This window comes from Leptonychotes weddellii, chromosome 9, assembly GCF_054177405.1.
Source record: "Leptonychotes weddellii isolate Sample4059 chromosome 9, ASM5417740v2, whole genome shotgun sequence".
In the NCBI taxonomy this organism is placed as follows: domain Eukaryota; kingdom Metazoa; phylum Chordata; class Mammalia; order Carnivora; family Phocidae; genus Leptonychotes; species Leptonychotes weddellii.
Window position 1 is genome coordinate 41,675,251 of NC_138377.1, and position 17,244 is coordinate 41,692,494.

At 41.0% G+C, this 17,244-nt stretch overlaps 1 protein-coding gene across 1 annotated transcript in view; it reads left to right on the forward strand.

Moving 5' to 3' along the window:
* Positions 1–4,344: 4,344 nt before the first annotated feature.
* Positions 4,345–17,244, forward strand: part of ERO1A (endoplasmic reticulum oxidoreductase 1 alpha) — a 23,056-nt gene continuing 10,156 nt past the window's right edge. Inside the window, exons 1-4 of the mRNA XM_081829761.1 lie at positions 4,345–4,863; positions 10,416–10,535; positions 11,263–11,346; positions 16,249–16,287. Coding sequence (XP_081685887.1) covers positions 4,750–4,863; positions 10,416–10,535; positions 11,263–11,346; positions 16,249–16,287 — 357 coding nt within the window. The 5' untranslated portion in view covers positions 4,345–4,749. The remainder of the gene's footprint in view (positions 4,864–10,415; positions 10,536–11,262; positions 11,347–16,248; positions 16,288–17,244) is intronic.

The following is a 17,244-nucleotide window of genomic DNA, read 5'->3' on the forward strand; positions in this document are numbered from 1 at the left end:
GGAGGGTGGAAACAAGGTCTATATGGGGAATTGTTAATAGTTCAGTGACCGTAAGGCAGAGAGGTATTAGAGATATAGCTGGAAAAATAGGTGAGGCCAGATCATGGGGACTTTGAATGTCATGCTGAGAATCTTGAATTTGATTCCTCAGATAGTGGGGAGCATTGGAGTTTTTAAACAGAGATGTGATGTGGTCAGATTTATATTTTTGAGAAATCAGGCTAGCATGGAGGCTGTTTTTTGTGTGTGTGTTTTTTTTTTTTTTTGAGGCTGTTTTTTGATGGGGACAAGCTTAGAGCCTGGGTGATCATTTAAGAAAATGTGACAATAAATCAGGTGAGTGACAATAAGGGCTGAAACTAACTCCTTGGTCATAAAGATGGAGAGGAGGGAATAAATTGAAGAAAGAACTGGCAGGACTTGGTTGACTAATAGATAACAAATCTATTGATTGGTGAAAAAAAGGGAGAAACTGAGGGTGGCTTCCTGCTTCTTAGGTGTCTAGATATGGATGGTGGTGAGGAAAGCAGATGGTTGTGTCCAGTAGGCAGTTGGCTTTTGAATGTCGGGGAGAGATCTGAACTAGAAAAATAGATTTGGGAGACATTGGCAGGGAGGAGGTATTTAAAATTGTGAGAATGGGCAAGTTTCATCAGGGGCAAGTATAGAAGAAGAGCACTGGACAGAGGATAGAATCCTGGGGAACACTCACATCTTAGATGTAGCCTGGGGGAAAGCCCATGAAGGAGACAGTTAAATAATATTAGAGAAGTGTAAGGAGAATCTGGAGTGTTTGGTGCATAGACACTGAACTGGAGGATGGAATGAGCATTGTCAAAGTGCAGCAGAGATTTCATGATCTCATGAAAATGGTAATTAGATTTGACCATAAGATGGCCAGATATAGAGGAATAGGAGGGTAGAGTTAGAAACCTCACTGCACAGTGGGGTTAAAGGGTAAGTGGGAAGTTAATAAGTCAGTTACTACTATATGAAGCTTGTTATTCCAGGAATATGAGGGAAAGGAGGTGAAGATAGAGCTTAGGTGGCATTTCTCCCCATCTCAAATAATCTCAAGTGTCTTGGGAGAAAATTCTAGCAATGTATAACATGCATATTTATATTCAATAAATACTAATTAGATAAATAGATCTAATCAACTATCAACACCAGACCTTTAGATTTTTACTTAGCCTTTCTTCCTCTTGCGTGTCATAATATTCCTTTTCCTTGAGCAAATTTTTCCCTTGAGATGATTTCCTTCCAGCCTATTCAGTGCCAGAAAATGTTTAGGTACTGAGAAGCTTCCTACAGAAATCTCCATGTCTCATTTTGAGAAATTGGGTTCAAGCCATTTCCGGCTTTGGTCATTAAAAAAAAAAAAAATAGCTGTTGTTTGCACAGGTAATCAGAATTCCATCAAGAAATGCTGTGTACACTAAATCTAAGTTATGTTATTATTATAATCACTGGTATTAGAATAACAAGGTTGTGACCTTGTTCATCTCTAAAAAATTTAATGTTGTTTAGCTAAGGTATAATAGAAGGGAGGCTGGACTTTTGGAGAGCAAAGGTTGAACTGTGTGCTCTGTGGGTGCTCCTTAATAGTTACTGAATGACTAATCAGTTATTTCATAGGCCCTAACACAGGTGAGGTGATTTCCAGAGCAGGCAGAGTGGGAAAAGTAAACTCACACAAAAAGGACCAACTTGAAGGATTTTCGGGGAAATAAATGTCAGTGGTCGTTATGCAATGTGTATAAAACTGTGTTTTACACATTCTAAAGTCCCTGACAAAGCTGAAAGGGAAAATTATAATTATTAAGACAATAAAGTAAGATCCAGCAATCCCACTTCTGGGTGCATATGAAACCATTATCTCAAAGAGATAGCTGCACTCCCATGTTCATTCAGCATATTCCCAATTGCCAAAGTATGGAAATAACCTAAGTGTGCATCAGTGGATAAATGGATAAAGGGGATGTGGTATACATATACAATGGACTATGATTCAGCTACAAGAAAGAAGGAAATCCTGCTGTTTGCTACAACATAGATAGGCCTTGAGGGCATCATGCCCAGTGAAATAAGCCAGACAGAGGAAGACAAATACTGCATGGTATCACTAATACGTGAAATTTAAAAAAAAATAAAAAAGTCAAACTCATAGAAACGAGAGTAGAAAAGTGGTTGGCAGGGGCTGGGGGGAGGAGGGGTAGGGAGAAATTGGCAAAAGTGTACAAACCTTCAAACATAAGATGAATAAGTTCTTAGGATCTAATGTCTAATATGGTGACTATAGTTGGTTAACTATTTGTATAATTGAAATTTGCTAAGAGAGTTGAACTTAAATGTTCTCACCAAGGAGGAATAAAAGGTAAATATGTGAGATGATAGATGTGTTAATGAACTCAGTGGGGGGATCCTTTGACAATGGCATCTGTGTATCAGATCATCATGACATACATTTTAAATATCTTACAATTTTATTAGTCAATTAAACTTCAATAAAGCTGAAAAAGCAATAGAGTAAAAACTAAATGGTCTTATATGGTGATGGTTTCTGATTACAAGTTTGCTAGAAATTTGTTGTGGGCAAGAGTTCAAATCTGAGGAATAGAGGTTTCATCCTGGGAACGTTCATACTTTTAAACTCTCCCAAATTACAGGTTTATTGCATCAGGGTGAAATCCAGAGCTGATTCATATTCAGATTGCTTCCTCCTGCAATTTTAGGCTTTATTCATTTAGTTTCTCCATTTTCATCTCTTATTTTTGAGAGTGTAATCTTCAGATATTAATACTGTATATGAAAAAATATTCATTCATTTTACAAACACAGGCAGAGAAGCCTTGTTAAGATACTGAGAGTCACAGGTATGTTTGAGGCAAAATTCCCGCTTGAAGAGTTGAAAGGGATTACAATTCAGTGGTAGAAACATGAAGTAGAAATGTCATAAAGGATCACATGCTAAGTTCTGTAGCGTGTCCCTCTGTATGCAGGGACTGGACCTTATGTCTTTATATCTCTAATGTCAAGCTTAGTCTGGCATAGAGTAAGTTTATTGGATTGAAATTCATTTAGAGACTGGAAATGGGTGAAGAGGAAACCAGAAAGACCATGTTGAAGAGGGAATGAATGAGCTGGGTCTGGCCCTAGAGAGAGAAGTAGGATCAGTAGACAGGTATGATGAAAAAGAAGTTGCTAGGCAAAGAGGGAGATTGGATTAATATGTAAATGTAGCATATTGTAGATATTAGAATCTGAGCTTCTCAGGCCCACCAGGATCTCAGATGGTTGATGACATTTTACGATGCGACAGTCCACTTGCCAAGTGAAAGCAGAGCATAGGTTATGGGCATTGAAGTAAGAAATATCTGAGTTTGAGTCTCACCTCTAGCATATCATGTAACTTTGAATAACATATATAGACTTTCTATGCTTATTTTTCTCAGCTGGAAAACAGAAGTAATACCTATTTGGGGCCTACCATATCCTAAGCTACTTCATTAAAAATGACATACCAAGGGGCGCCTGGGTGGCTCAGTCGTTAAGCGTCTGCCTTCCGCTCAGGTCATGATCCCAGGGTCCTGGAATCGAGCCCCACATCGGGCTCCCTGCTCCGTGGGTAGCCTGCTTCTCCGTCTCCTGCTCCCCCTGCTTGTGTTCCTGCTCTCGCTCTCTCTCTCTCTGTGTCAAATAAATAAATAAAATCTTAAAAAAAATGACATACCAAAAAAAAAAGATAATTTGAAATATTTGGAAATGTTAATAAGATGTTGGGAAGCTTTCCAGTTTCATCGTGAAAATTTCTCCTTGAAAAAAAGGCTTCTAGACTCAGATCCACGGCTCGGAATTAAAGGACGAGCTTGTCTTTTCCTCACGTCATCTCCCCGCTCTGGGGAGATGAAATGAGAGGAAGTTTCCACCTGCGCTGACGGATACAATCGTAGCCACTCGCTACATTTGACTATGAAATGTGGCTAGTTTGCATAAAATGCACACCAGATTAGATTTAAAAACAACATGTAAAATATTTTATGAATAATTTAATATTGAGTATATTTCGAAATGTTTCGCATATATTGGGTTAAATAAAATATATTAAAATTAACTTCACCTGTTTCTTTTTGCTCTAGTAACTACTAGAAACTCTAAATTACCTATGCAGCCCTGGTCTAGATGATCACTCATGTCCCTTTCAGCTTTAAGACGGCTAGGGACACTGTGGACGCGTAATCCGTACGGTTTTCCTTCCTCGCTTTGAGATACCGAAGGATTGGCCGGGAGTGCGCGGGGTGGGGTGGGGCGGGGCCCTGCGGGGAGACCCAGACCCCTCCGGTTTCGCCCTCGCTCTCGCAGCGGGAAGGACCCCCGACTCCCGCGCGGGGGTTGGGGCGGCAGCACCCGAGCGAGGGACCAGGCGCCGGGCGAAGGGGGGCCGGGGACGGGCGCAGCGCGCCGGGCGGGGCCGAACCGGGAAGCGGGTTTGTGCGTCAGCCTCACGCGCGGGGAAGGAAGCCGACTCGAGGCCCCGGGCGGCCCGCTGCGGGCGCCTAGGCACGTCCGCAGGCTCCGCCGGGAGGTGGCGGCCGCTGAGAGGCGGGAGAGCCGAGGGCGGGCCTGGGAGGCGGCCCGGAGGTGGGGCGCCGCCGGAGGCCGGCCCGCGCGGGCTTCATCTGCGGACGCGCGGCCTGCGCCCGAGTGCTGGGACCGCGAGGCGCCGGGTGACGATCGGCTAGAGCGGCTATGGGCCGCCGCTGGGTCTTCCTGATCGGCCTCGTGGGGGCCGTGTGGCTGCTCGGCTCGGGTCATGGTGGGCAGCAGCCCCCTGTGACGGCGGCGCAGAGATGCTTCTGCCAGGTGAGGGTTGTGCGCGCCGCTCCCGGTGCTTCGCGCCTCCCCCCTGCGCTCGGTCCCGCTCGCCCCTGCAGGTGAGGGACTGGGAGTATCTCTGCGTCTCCACCCTCCTGGACGAGCCCCCAGAGCTTCTGCTCTCTTGCCGGGCTGAGTCCTCTGCAGCTCGCCTGGCTTGGTGTGGACCGGAGTCCCAACGCAGCCGCGCTTCGGATCCGGTGTGGGATGAGAGGTGTGGGCGCACGCTATTATGTTCTTACCGAGTTGGTTTATGCATCTTTGTTGGTCTTCCCTGCCCCGGAAGGGCGTGCACGTTGTGCGCGAACACTCAGTATTTCTTATTTTAGTAGAACCTGGGTCTTCCTGACTTCTCTCTTGACCTGGAACTGTGTACGTTGTGCCTATGCTGGGTGCCTTTGCTCTCCTTCCTGGGCAGGATGTGCTTTTGAAGGGGGCGCTACTCTCAGATCTCGTTGTCAGGCAGGAGAAGGGCTTCGTGGGGCTTTTCTGTGTTTAAGCCCAACTGCCTTGTGTCTTTGGGGCCGCGGCTTGCCCTGTGGCTCCTCGCCCCGTGCGTCCTTTCTTTTTCCTAAATGGGATGAGATTCTCTTAACGTCACGCCCATTTTGGGAGGATGAGCCTTACTCCTCAGTGCACAAGTTTAATCACAAACTTATGATCATTTTCTCTTTTTAGTAAACGATGTGGGTTCCTTGAGAAAAAAAGTCAAAGAAATTTAGAGGTTTTTGGGTCTACAGTATTCTGTATTTTAATATCATTACTCTTCAAGTCACGTTTTGGTTGGCTTCTGTTGATAAAAATTACATATAAACGAAATTGAGGGTAGGCATCCAAATTTTTCCTTTTAAGTGGATTGTACTATTATCAGAAATAACCTTTTATATGTGTAGGGGCAATGCTACTATTTCACAGAGTAAAGAAACAACTTTAAATATTATGGGAGGAAAAAATAAATCAATATCATGGGGGAAGAACTGTCTCTTTCACTGCTTTATATTCTTGCATTTTGTTGATTTGCTTAGTGATTTGGGAGTTGAGATGTTATCTGAGTAGGAGAGGCTGAAAGGAAATTGCTGCTTTACAACTAAGATTGAAAAGCTCCTTTACTTTCAGGGTTCGACAAACTGCACACAATCAAGTACTTCAAAGGAAGAAGGATCATTTTCTACAGATTACAAATACAACATAACACAGTGTAAACATTTACAAATAAGTAAAGTTGAAGTTAAGAGATTTTAAAATAAGTTAGTGTTGAAAGAAGATGTCCAATGTAACATTTTCAACTACACTTTAGATTTTTAGAAATAATAGTACACGTTGAACTTTTCAACTTTCACTACCCCCCCATAACCTTTTTAGATATCTGATTAAAATTGGGGAGTTTTTAATTTTTTAATATTTTTTTCTTCTGATTAGTATTTTAGCTCCCCCACCCTTATAATATTTTCAAGATTTGAATAGTCCCCCAACACAAACATCTGTTATATCCCTTTCTTTTCCTTTTAGAACAAGAGTGGCTGTTTTTCTTTTCAGAATCAACTTTAAAAAATAATAAATTGAGGGGTGCCTGGGTGGCTCAGTTGTTAAGTGTCTGCCTTCGGCTCAGGTCATGATCCCAGGCTCCTGGGATAGAGCCCCACATCGGGCTTTCTGCTCAGCTGGAAGCCTGCTTCTCCCTCTCCCACTCCCCTTGCTTGTGTTCCCTCTCTCGCTGTGTCTCTCTCTGTCAAATAAATAAATAAAATCTTTAAAAAAATAATAAATTGAGGGCCATATGGTAAAAAACAGTTTTAAGAAAAATTTAAAATGGGGTGCCTGAGTGGCTCAGTCAGTTAGGCGACTGCCTTCTGGTCATGATCCTGGGGTCCTGGGATTGAGCCCCACATACGGCTCCCTGCTCGGCGGGGGGCCTGCTTCTCCCTCTCCCTCTGCCGCTCCCCCTGCCTGTGCTCTCCTGCTCTCTCTCTCTGTGTCAAATAAATAAATAAATAAAATCTTAAAAAAAAAAATTTAAAATGGTCTATTTAAATCAATTTAAGAACAGAGACCATCAATTTCAATTCAATAGATTGAAACAAATACTGTTATGGTAGTAACGGAAGAGATGGGGGTAAGGAGGATAAGGGACAAGTGATGAATAGACATGAAGAGAAAATTGGAGACAAGCATATAGACATAGATGTATACAGAAATGAGAGAGACACACAGAAATAAAGGAAAAGAATGGTGGAAGAAAAGATGAGAGGAGACAAATGGTGGAAATTATTCATTCAATAAACATTTATAAATACTGTGTACATTGACCTGAGTATTTGGAATATAGAAATAACTGTGGTGTGATCCTTGCCCTTAAGAACTTACAATTTAGTGAATAAAGTTCTTTGGAGCTTGGGGAGAGGCAGAGAAAGGGCGCCTGGGTGGCTCAGTCACTAAGCATTTTTTTTTAAAGATTTTGTTTATTTTTTGGACAGAGTGAGAGAGCACAAGCAGGGGGAGTGGCAGAGGGAGAGGGAGAAGCAGGCTCCCTGGAATGTGGGGCTCCACCCCAGGGCCCCAGGATCCCGGGATCATGACCTGAGCGGAGGGCAGATGCTTAACCAACTGAGCCACCCAGATGCCCCGATCCTATGCATTTTATTTTATTTTATTTTTTAATTTTATTATGTTAATCACCATACATTACATCATTAGTTTTGATCCTAAGCATTTTAAGAAACAAGTTAGTCGGGATGCCTTGCTGGCTCAGGCAGTAGAGCATGCCACTCTTGATCTCGGTGTTGTAAGTTCGAACCCTATGTTGGGTACAGCGATTACTTAAAAAATAAAATCTTTAAAAAAAGTTAGTAAATAATGCTAGACACTAAATTAAAGACTAACTTTCGACCTAAAGTTTAGAAATAAAAGTTAAAATCTCTCATTCTCTTTGCAGTACCCGATTAGCAGCAAAGTTCTGTCGAGTCTGCTTTGGTAATAGTCTTTTTCTCCCTTCCTGTTGCCAGTCTCTCTTATGCTTCTGCCTTGAATTACCACATCACCCCTCATCACACTCTTGCGCAGGTGCCTGGTAGTAGGGATTCAGTTAATAGAAAACCAACTCTAGGGCGCCTGGGTGGCTCAGTTGGTTAAGCGACTGCCTTCGGCTCAGGTCATGATCCTGGAGTCCCGGGATCGAGTTCCGCATCGGGCTCCCTGCTCAGCGGGGAGTCTGCTTCTCCCTCTGACCCTCCCCCCTCTCATGTGCTCTTTCTCTCTCTCACTCTCTCTCTCAAATAAATAAATAAAATCTTTAAAAAAAGGTGAACACATTAAAAAAAAAACAATTACTTAAGGGGAAAAAATAAGCTTCAAACCCTTTCTCTTGTTTTTTGTGTGTGCTTCTTTCTTTTTGTGACCTAGTGTCTCTATTTGGCATGTGTCCCTTTGGCCTTTGCAGTCTTTGTGCCTGTTATTTCTTTGTATAATAATTTGTATCCAAGGGGAAAAACAGTAGCTCTTTTATGTCCTTAGAAGTTCTGTTTTTAATGCTTGAAAGAAAGAGGTGTGAAAAATCAAATAACCTAGGTTAGAAACACTTTTGTTTTGTTATCACCCCAAATTAGGAACGGAAGATTATTATATACTCAGAGAATTTTTAGCAGGAAACAAGGACAAATTTGCATATGAAATGAAGGTAGTTACTGCAGTAACAAAATATGTAGATGAGATTTCTAGTTCCCGAATTAGTCCAAAACAAGTCCAAGTCAAATAAGACTAGGTAAATTGGTGTAAAATCTTAGCTCTTAGATACTGCTGTCATCATCCATAGTGTTATCTGTCATCCAAACGTATTCACTCTTAGGTGAAAAATTTGCATTACTGTTTTGTGATGTTGTAAAATTGAAAGGTAGTGCAGGATTTTATGTATTCCAAAGGGAAAACACCTACATTCAGTATTTCAATAAAGATTATTTGCTTACTTACCAGTAGATTTAAAAAAAAATTTTTTTTTTTGGGCGCCTGGGTGGCTCAGTCGTTAAGCGTCTGCCTTCGGCTCAGGTCATGATCCCAGGGTCCTGGGATCGAGTCCCACATCGGGCTCCCTCCTCAGGGGGAAGCCTGCTTCTCCCTCTCCCACTCCTGCTGCTTGTGTTCCTGCTCTCGCTATCTCTGTCTCTGTCAAATAAATAAAAAAAAAAAAATTTTTTTTATAAGTCTCCCTAAAATATAATTCTAAGTAGTTTATAATGCAAATATTCAGACCAAAGGATGATAAGGATCTCTTTTCTGCAGCATGCCCTGTATTTAAAAAAAAGAAATCTTGGTACTGTTCTTAAATCATGATGTATTTGTTACTTACAATGTTGCAATGTATAATTAATTCTGTGAGGTATATGCCTGGCCCCAAATAAACATCTAAGACTTTTAGTTTCACTTCTTTTAAAATTTTTTTTTTTTTTTTTAAAGATTTTATTTATTTGACAGAGAGAGACACAGCGAGAGAGGGAACACAAGCAGGGGGAGTGGGAGAGGGAGAAGCAGGCTCCCCGCAGAGCAGGGAGCCCGATGTGGGACTCGATCCCAGGACCCTGGGATCATGACCTGAGCCGAAGGTAGTCGCTCAACCGACTGAGCCACCCAGGCGCCCTAGTTTCACTTCTGATAACATTGTCTGATTGTAATTACAGTTAAGACTGTTAGTTTTAAGCATTTGAAGATCAGAATTGGCTTTGTGGTCAATTTGCTATCTCTGTGCTGCTTGTATAAGTGATTTCCAAGCACTGTTTCTAACCTAGACAAATTATCATGGCCTAATATTTGAGAGTTGTTAGATCCTTATAATGAATTATTGTTTCCCTTATAAATACAGTATCACTTGTTTTTATACATTCACTAAGCTTGTCTCCAGACTATACATACTGTTGGAAACTAAAAGGAAAGACAGAGACAATTGAATCTTAGTAATAGGAGTCTCAGGAAAGCCAAGAATGGGAATGCAACTGGGGCTTCAAGAAAGATGGGGAGAAGTAGGCGCCAGAAACCCCCAGGGAACCCATGTAGCATATGTTCTCTATCTCCTATCTCTGCTTCCCTGTGTATCTTTTAAAATCTTGCTGACTGGCTCACGTGCTCCTCGGCTCACTTGATGGCATATGGTCTGAGTTTCCTTGTTTATGGTCTAACTGCAGGGAGAGACATCTCTTCTTACTCTCAATTCCAGATTCCTGGAGCAGGGACCATGGCCTGGTTTGGGTTAGATGCCTACCCCTGGTCAGGCCTGGGGCGGGGTTACAGAGTGGCTACAGGGGACCAACTCTTTGCATATGTGTATGCGCACACGTGTGTGATGGTGAGCTCAGTACACCCTACAAAGAGCAGCACTACATTCCTCTAGGTATATGGTAAGAGCAATAGCATTATTAGATTACTGTCATACCCCATTTCTGAAAATTAGGAGGAGGAGGGATGATAAGAGTTGGTTGAGTCATAACTTCATAAGGAAAAAGAGCCCTGTTGTACCTAAGGTATTTTGATGTATTATTTCATTTTCTTTATAACAGGTTAGTGGTTACTTGGATGATTGTACCTGTGATGTTGAAACCATCGATAGATTTAATAACTACAGGCTTTTCCCGAGACTACAAAAACTTCTTGAAAGCGACTACTTTAGATATTACAAGGTATTTTTATTTTTAATTTTTTTGTACAAGAATACTTAAAATTTAAATGGATAACTGCATTTTCTTAGGAATTGCTGAGCTTCAGATTGTGGCCATTACTTAAAATTCAGTTCACAAGAGTGAACAGTGTGGTTCTGAAACCATCCATTGGATACTTTTAATTTCAACAACTCGGTTTTGCACTCTGGAGTTAGAAACTTGTTGGTTAAATTGAAGTCAGAACAGAAACTATTATATTATTATCAAAATTGCTAATTCATACTTTTCTAAAATACTGTGTCAGCTCCACCTAATTAAAATAATCAAATTTTTTTGAGAAGCATGACTTTATTCTGACCTGTATTATTTTAACTAGTCACTTGAGATATCTACAGAAAGAGTTTAGAATATCTGATCATTGGAGTATGTAGTTCTCATCTGAGTTCACAAATGCCTGTTACCTGCTTAAAAAGAATATCATTGGAGCGGTGATGATATGAGCTACTCTGGCTCCTGGTCACCATCTGTTCAGGGTCTGGTTAGTAGCATCCGTGTCTTTCTAAGCAAGTTTTCCAGTTTACTTACAAAGCTACACACTGATACCATCGCTGGAACTTGGCAACTGGAAAGTGGAAGAAAAAGAAAAGCTGCAGCCAATAGCATGACCAGGTTATATCATCGTAATTCAATGCCTGTCAGTAATAATCTCAAGATTCTTACTTGTATAACCTTTTCTGTTATCCTGTAGGTAAACCTGAAGAGGCCGTGTCCTTTCTGGAATGATATCAGCCAGTGTGGGCGAAGAGACTGTGCTGTCAGGCCTTGTCAGTCGGTAAGAACCACATATACATTTGAGGCACATTACATCGTTTTTCAAATAATTGCAATTCTTTTTTTTTTAAGATTTTATTTATTTATTTGTCAGAGAGAGAGTGAGCACAGGCAGGGGAACAGCAGGCAAAGGGAGAAGCAGACTCTCTGCTGAGCAGGGAGCCCCATGTGGGACTCGATCCCAGTATCATGACCTGAGCTGAAGGCAGACGTTTATTTTTTTTTAAGATTTATTTTATTTTATTTTATTGAGAGAGAGAGAGAGAGAGCATGAGAGAGAGGAGGGTCAGAGAGAGAAGCAGACCCCCTGCTGAGCAGGGAGCCCGATGCGGGACTCGATCCTGGGACTCCAGGATCATGACCTGAGCCGAAGGCAGTCGCTTAACCAACTGAGCCACCCAGGCGCCCCTAAGGCAGACGTTTAAACAACTGAGCCACCCAGGCGTCCCTAAATAATTGCAATTCTTAAAAAGGAGGCAATGCAACTAAAATAACATTTCAATCCTTAAGTTAAGTATAATGTTTAATATTTACAGGTTAAAAACCTAATCTTAGGTGCCTGGGTGGCTCAGATGGTTAAGTGTCTGCCTTTGGCTCAGGTCATGATCCCAGGGTCCTGGGATTGAGCCCTGCATCAGGATCCCTGCTCAGTGGGGAGCCTGCTTCTCTCTCCCTCTGCCTGCCGCTCCCCTTGTTTATGCTCTCTCTCTCTCTCAAATAAATTAATAAAATCTTAAAAAAAAAAGAAACCCAAAACCTAAACTTACTAATACGAAACCTATTTTGAATTATTCTGCTTTCGGGCGCCTGGGTGGCTCAGTCGTTAAGCGTCTGCCTTCAGCTCAGGTCATGATCCCGGGGTCCTGTGATTGAGTCCCACATCGGGCTCCCTGCTCAGCGGGAAGCCTGCTTCTCCCTCTCCCACTCTCCCTGCTAGGGAGAAAAAAATTATTGACTTATTCTGCTTTCATAATCATAGAATTTAAATTTTGTGATAAATATAATCCTTTGATTTACTAGTGAGATTAATAGTTCTTTTGGCTTGATGTTTGTTTTTTTCTTACATCTTACCCAAAGTTGTGTTTATAGTATAACGAAGTGAAATTAATCAAAGTGTAAACAAAATCCCTCCTCTTTTCATGGGTGTATTGTTTTCCGTGGGTGGGGAGGGATTGGACAAAACACCTGGTCTTACTTAAGAATTCTCAGAGCAGGGATGCCTGAGTGGCTCAGTCGGTTGGTGCCTGCCTTCAGCTCAGGTCATGATCCCAGGGTCCTGGGATTGAGTCCCGCATTGGACTCCTTGCTCAGCGGGAAGCCTGCTTCTCCCTCTGCCTCAGCTGCACCCCCTGCTTGTGCGCGCTCTCTCTGTCTGCAAATAAATAAATAAATAAATAAATCTTAAAAAAAAAGAATTCTCAGAACATTAAAATTTGAAGCATTTTACTCTGAAAACAGAGAATTTTACACTTTCAACAAAGCCTCTTTCTCCCTTTATTTATTTTTTTTTAGAGATTTTATTTATTTATTTGACAGAGAGAGAGCGCGAGAGAGGGAACACAAGCAGGGGGAGTGGGAGAGGGAGAAGCAGGCTTCCCGCTGAGCAGGGAGCCCGATTCGGGGCTCGATCCCAGGACTCCGGGATCATGACCCGAGCGGAAGGCAGACGCTTAACGACTGAGCCACCCAGGCGCCCCCTTTTTCTCCCTTTAAAAGCATATATTTCTATTTTACTTTTTGTGCTAAAATATGCATAACCTAAAATTTACAGTTTTAACCATTTTTAGTGTACAGTTTATTGGCATTAAGTACAGTCACGTTGCTGTGCAACCATCACCACCATCCAGTTGCAGAACTGTTTCCTGATCGCAAACTGAAACTGCACGTTCATTAAACAGTAACTCCCTATTCTGCCCTCCCTCTTTCCCCTGGTGACCACTATGCTACTTTCTTTCTCTTTGAATTTGATTATACTAGGTACCTCGTATAAGGGGGATTATTACAGAATTTGTCCTTTTGTGTTGGCTTGTTTCACTTGACATGTTCTCAGGGTTTATCCATAGTAGCATGTATTTGAATTTTTTTCCTTTTTAAGCCTGAATAATATTGCATTGTATGTATATCTGCATTTCATGTATGCATTCTCCCATTGATTGGCTTTTGGGTTATTCCCATCTTTTGGCCATTGCGCATGATGCTGCTCTGGATATGGGTGCACAAGTATGCAGCTTGCATTCCTAATTTCGGTTCATTAGAATTACTGAATCGTACGGCAGTTCTCGGTTTAAGTTTCTGAGGAACATCATGATGTCTTCATAGTGGCTATACCATTTTACATTCCCACCAGCGATGTACAAGGCTTCCAATTTCTCTATATCCTCGCTAATACTCGCTTTTTTCTGGTTTCAGGTTAATAGCCATCCTATGGGTATGAAGTGGTGCTATAATTTTGAGTGGTTTATTTTTATATGTGTAAATATTGCTGTATAGACCTATCCAGCATATGGAATTAAAGCAAATGTAAAAATATTATTTATGGGTATATATATTATGGGTATTTTATCATTAGATAATATCTTTAGTTATTTATTTATTTTTTTAAAGATTTTATTTATTTGACAGAGAGAGAGAGTGAGAACAAGCAGAGGGAGCAGCAGAGGGAGAGGGAGAAGCAGGCTCCCCGCTGAGCAGGGAGCCCGATGCGGGGTTCGATCCCAGGACCCTGGGATCATGACCTGAGCCAAAGGCAAATGCTGAAACAACTGAGCCACCCAGGTGCCCCGAGAATCAGGTCTTTAGTTATACTCATCCTCACAGACAAAACTTTTTGAAAATTCAAGAATTAACTTGTGAACCAACCTCTGTTATGAAAATATCATTAAAGTGATATCATCAGTTTAAATGTTTCATTTTATCTCCTAAGTTCTAGCATTTATATTTAGTAATAGGAAACATTAGTTGGGGGAATTCAAGTTTACAAATAACTTATGTATGACTTATTAAACATGCAAGAACAGGCAAGTGGTTTTACAATTATTGAAAATTTGAATCTCATCTTTTTTTTAATGTTTCTTTTCTTTTAAGATTTTATTTATTTGAGAGAGAGAACAAGCTAAAGAGAGAGAGAGAGAGCAAGAGAGAGAGTGAGAGCACACAAACAGGGAGTAGGGGCAGAGGGAGAGGCAGAAGCAGACTGCTGAGCAGGGAGCCCAATGTGGGGCTTGATCCCAGGATCCTGGGATCATGACCTCAGCTAAAGGCAGACACTTAACTGACTGAGCCACCAGGTTCCTCTCATCTTTTTTTTTTTTTTTTTAAGCAAATTTTTTTTAACATCTTTTTTTCAGGGCTTGAACTAACGACCCTGAGATCAAGACCTGAGCTGAGATCAAGAGTCAGGTGCTTAACTGACAGAATCTCAGGCATCCCTAAACATTTTATTTTAAGTAATCTCTACACCCAATGTGGGGCTTGAACTCACAACCTGGAATCTCTCTATAAACTGAAAGACCATTTATTTATTACCTTTACAATGGGCCAAAACCACATTCTTTCCCCTCCATTATTAATTGACTAATGTGCAAACAAATAACAACATCCAGTGTTAGTCTGTGAATAAGAAATGAGCACTCTGGTCATTAAATCCTTTTGGAGATCAGTTCAGCAAATGTATCAACAAAATTAAAAAGGTACACATCTTTTGGTCTAGCAATTCCACCAGGATTTTCACTTACTAAAATAATTGGACAGATGTTCAAAGATGACCAAAGCAGTAATAAATATTGTAAAGGTGTCAATTCTGCTAAAATTAGTTTATGAATTTGGCATGATATTAAAAAATTAGAAACCATCTAAATATCTGGTCTTAGAAAAAGAATTATACATTGAGGTAGTTCAAAGTCTGGAAAGTTACACAATAAAGTGATTATCTCTGTGTGGGTCCTTCCCTTTGGGCAGATATAATCTATTTCAGAAATATACTTAGCACTGGAATAGGGCCCTACAATTTACAGAGTACATACATCATTATGTCTATTCATAGCATCACTTTGAGGATAGACAGATAGGTCCTATAGTTGGTAAGTGGCCAACACACGACTAAAAACCAGTGCCATTTTGCTCTGAAAAGAACTAGGGCTCCTTAAAAAACAGTTGATTCCAAGACTGGAACAAGAAATATACAAGGTGGGGTGCTTGGATGGCTCAGTCAGTTAAGCATCTGCCTTTGGCCCAGGTCATGATCCTGGGATCCTGGGATCGAGCCCCGCATGGGGCTCTCTGTTCAGTGGGGAGTCTGCTTCTCTCTCTGCCCCTCCCCCCAACTCATGTGCTCGCACTCTCTCTCTCTCTCAAATAAATAAATAAAATCTGTAAAAAAAAAAAAAAAAAGAAATATACAAGGTGAGCCTGGAATATCTTCTCATAACAGAAAACAAAAAGTGCTCTAAAGATTACTGGGATCCTATCAATAGGACACAGGTATAGATATCAAGTCAGCACTTTGTGGGTCCCCTGGTTGCCAATGTGGGACAATTTGAGCATCAAAAGGAGTGACTATTTTTACATTTCCATGCTATTACGTAAGTAATAAAATATATGATCAGCAACCTATACAATAATTTGTTGTTGGGTTTTTGTTTACTTTTAAGAAGTAATATAAAAACTGCCTAACTATTCTCAGTTTAAAAATAATCTCATAGGGGCTCCTGGTTGGCTCAGTTGGAAGAGCATGCGACTCTTGATCTTAGGGTCATGAGTTCGAGCACCACAACAGGTGTAGAGATTACTTACATAAATAAAATAAACTTTAAAAAAATAAAAATAATCTCAAATTATAGAAACTTAATTTTTTTTCAGAAGATAGAATAAATATCTGATAAAAGCATTTTTTTTCTTTTTTCAGGATGAAGTTCCTGATGGAATTAAATCTGCAAGCTACAAGGTATGTACACATACCTACTAATGTGTCTAGTATCTTAACAAAAAACTTGTAAAACTCATTTTCCCCTTCCAGGTACGACCCCACTTCCTGCTCTCCTTCACAGTGAAACCCCTGGAGAGTCATTTGTACTCAGTGACTCCAATTCTTTATTTTTTCCTTTTGTTCAACCTTTTATTATGGAAAGCATGAGGGATAAATAAAAGAAAAAAACCCATCACCCAGCTTCAGCAATTATTAGTCTGTGGTCCCTCGTCCTCCATTTTCCCAATTATTTTAAAGCCATTCTCAGATAAGTCTTTATGGATGTTTATTTTATACTCTGGATTATAATCTAGTATAACTTCATTTTACTGTTCAGATCATTCTAATTTGGCCACTGGGAGCTGTTTCAGTTGGTCCTATGTCCCTTTGATATACTCCCATCATTGTGGTTTTTCTCTTTCTTCAGCACTTCCTTATTTTCTGGCACTACTTGCGTATTTCTGTCTCTTCAGTCTCTTTTAACCGATGTTCATTCCCTCTTCTTTTTTCTTCTTTGCAAACTTACGTGTTGAAGGAAATGAGTCCTTATCCTATAGAATTTCCACACTGTGTTTTAGTTGATTGTATCCCTGTCACAGCATTCAACACATTATTTTCTATGAACTGGCAGTTATGTATTATGGCTTTTCAGATTCATTTTCTGATATGTATTGATTAGTGTTGTGTACTTACTGTTATATCAGAAGACACATAATGTCTCTTTTCTTTTTTTTTTTAAAACAATTTTTTTTTAAGATTTTATTTATTTATTTGACAGAGAGAGGCACAGCGAGAGAGGGAACACAAGTAGGGGGAGTGGGAGAGGGAGAAGCAGGCTTCCCGCCGAGCAGGGAGCCCGATGCGGGGCTCGATCCCAGGACCCTGGGATCATGACCTGAGCCGAAGGCAGACGCTTAACGACTGAGCCACCCAGGC